Raw genomic sequence first — 2,162 nt, forward strand, 5'->3', positions numbered from 1 at the left:
CCAGATGACAACACCGAGTTCAACACTCAGGGTCATCAGCCTGATCAGGAGGATATTGGGGGATTTGCAGGTGTAGCTGGTTACTTGGATACATTCCAAAGCTCAGAGAAACAGGTTGTTATTTATTTGTACGGTCCAAGTATCAGTTCTGTGATTTGGTTCTCATACAACAAACATCCTTCTCCAGATAGGAGCTCCCAAGGAAGAGGATTTGGCCAGTTGGGGACTTGGGTCATCATTTTTCTCCAAAATCAGTACCAGATGTAATTTTCCAGGCTGCATCAGGAGATGAGGTAAGCAGATGGTTCAAATAACGATTGCATTGAACTCAGACTAAACCCCTCTCCTGTCATGTCCCCGAGCAACAAGAAAGTAAATGATACTATGATGTTACATAATGACGCCAAAAAAGTAAATGATAATCACGTGTCATACTCCGAAAGTTGAAAACCAGTTATTATGACCAGCGGAAGTTATATGGCAGATTTGGTATTCTGTGACAGTTGATACTATGATGTTACATAATGACGCTAAAAGAAAAAAAAGACAAACTTAAGTCTCTATGTCCCTCGGGGTCCTGTTTGCTGTTATATTATATTAAATTGGAATACTCATTTTTGTAATATTTGCAGGTTTCGTTTGTTTTCACCAGTCAAGCGGATGGCAAGCTCGTTCCTGTTGAATAACTATAAAGCCAACAGAACAGGTGGGAAATAGAGATTCGCCTCATTTCAAAGAAATACTTACGAGAAAGTTCACGTTTTCATGTCCACGTCAAGCACCATCACCGAAGACGTCAAGAGAACTCATGTTCGAAACTGGATTTGATATTGCAAGCTCAATCACTGTCCGCACCAACTCGGAATGGAGCTTCTACAAATATATTACCTGCAATTTTTAAACCTTTGCAAAAGCCAAGCAAGTCAAATAGATCCTTATGATCCAGGCAATCCACTAGGGTCCAGGAATCCCTAGAACCTGAAAATCCTTATGATCCAGGCAGTCCTACAGCCTCTGATATGGAACCTCCCCCTACCATATCCCGTCAAAAAGTTAGGACCGACTTCAGCCTACTCGTCATCAAATCTGATGAAGAATATACACCTGACCTTAAAACTCTTGAAGTTCGCTGGTACCTCCCTAAAGACGCAATAAAGAGGAAATGGTACACCAGTACCTATTCCAAAGAACAACAAAAGGAGTTAGGTCGGCTATGGATAGCCGATATGAAAAGACTCCGATGTGACATAGAATTCTTTCGATGGTTTGAGTTTACCAGAAGAATGGAAAACCAGAATGAATCCCTTAACGTTATCATTAATAAATGGTATACCTAGAGTAACAAGATAATTGAATCCGTTACTCCTCCTCTTGAAGGGATAAAAATTCCTCATTCCAATGAAGTCCTCAATGCTTCACCCTTTAAGAAGAAGCATGATAGACCCCTATCAGCCCTTATTAATAGAGACCTCGATAGGATAGTTGAACAAAACAACTATACTAATCAGGTCCTTCACACTATCTCCCAACAAATAGGAGATACTAAAAACTCGATACTTCCTTTTAGTTCCCCCGCTCCTGAGAAAGGGACTCCAAGCCCTAATCCTATAGCCAACCCCATCTTTAAGATCCCTGAATTCCAAAAGGAAAAATTCCCTAATCTCAGTGATGACTTCAAAGTCTCAGGAAAAATCTTGGAACAAATCAACGAAAAACTTTCCAAGTTTAAAATCTCTGAGAAAGCAGAGTCTAGTAACCAGAAAAACTCTCTTTCTAAACTCACCAGTGATCGCTTTTCCACTAAGAAAAACTATTACAAAAAACCCTCTCCTCCAGATGTTCAATTTGAGGAAAATCCCTATCTCTCAACTTTCAACCATGATGGTAGAGGCATAACTGAATGGAATGTTGACGGTTTGGCTGAACACCAAATCTACAACAAACTCCATGAAATGGGTGTATCCATCACGGCTTACAAAATTAGAGGAGCCACGGATAAGGAAGTAGCTACCATGATTATATCAGGCTTCACTGGTATGATAAAACATTGGTGGGACAACTACTTCACTGATGACATTAAGAACCTTATCTATGGAGCCACGGCCATAGAAACAGTGGTCAAGAGTGAAAATGGCCAAGAAGTTCTAGAGCAAGTAGCAAAA

At 40.3% G+C, this 2,162-nt stretch overlaps 1 protein-coding gene across 1 annotated transcript; it reads left to right on the forward strand.

The window, feature by feature from the left end:
• Window positions 1-232: 232 nt before the first annotated feature.
• Window positions 233-1,645, forward strand: LOC124890041 (protein CHROMATIN REMODELING 25-like; the record flags this gene model as incomplete). The annotated part of the gene is given in 2 exon segments (XM_047401933.1): window positions 233-293; window positions 633-1,645. Coding segments are annotated over 2 exon segments (115 nt in total), but the record flags the coding sequence as incomplete, so codon positions are not given.
• Window positions 1,646-2,162: the final 517 nt, after the last annotated feature.

This window comes from Capsicum annuum, unplaced genomic scaffold (assembly GCF_002878395.1).
Source record: "Capsicum annuum cultivar UCD-10X-F1 unplaced genomic scaffold, UCD10Xv1.1 ctg10230, whole genome shotgun sequence".
In the NCBI taxonomy this organism is placed as follows: domain Eukaryota; kingdom Viridiplantae; phylum Streptophyta; class Magnoliopsida; order Solanales; family Solanaceae; genus Capsicum; species Capsicum annuum.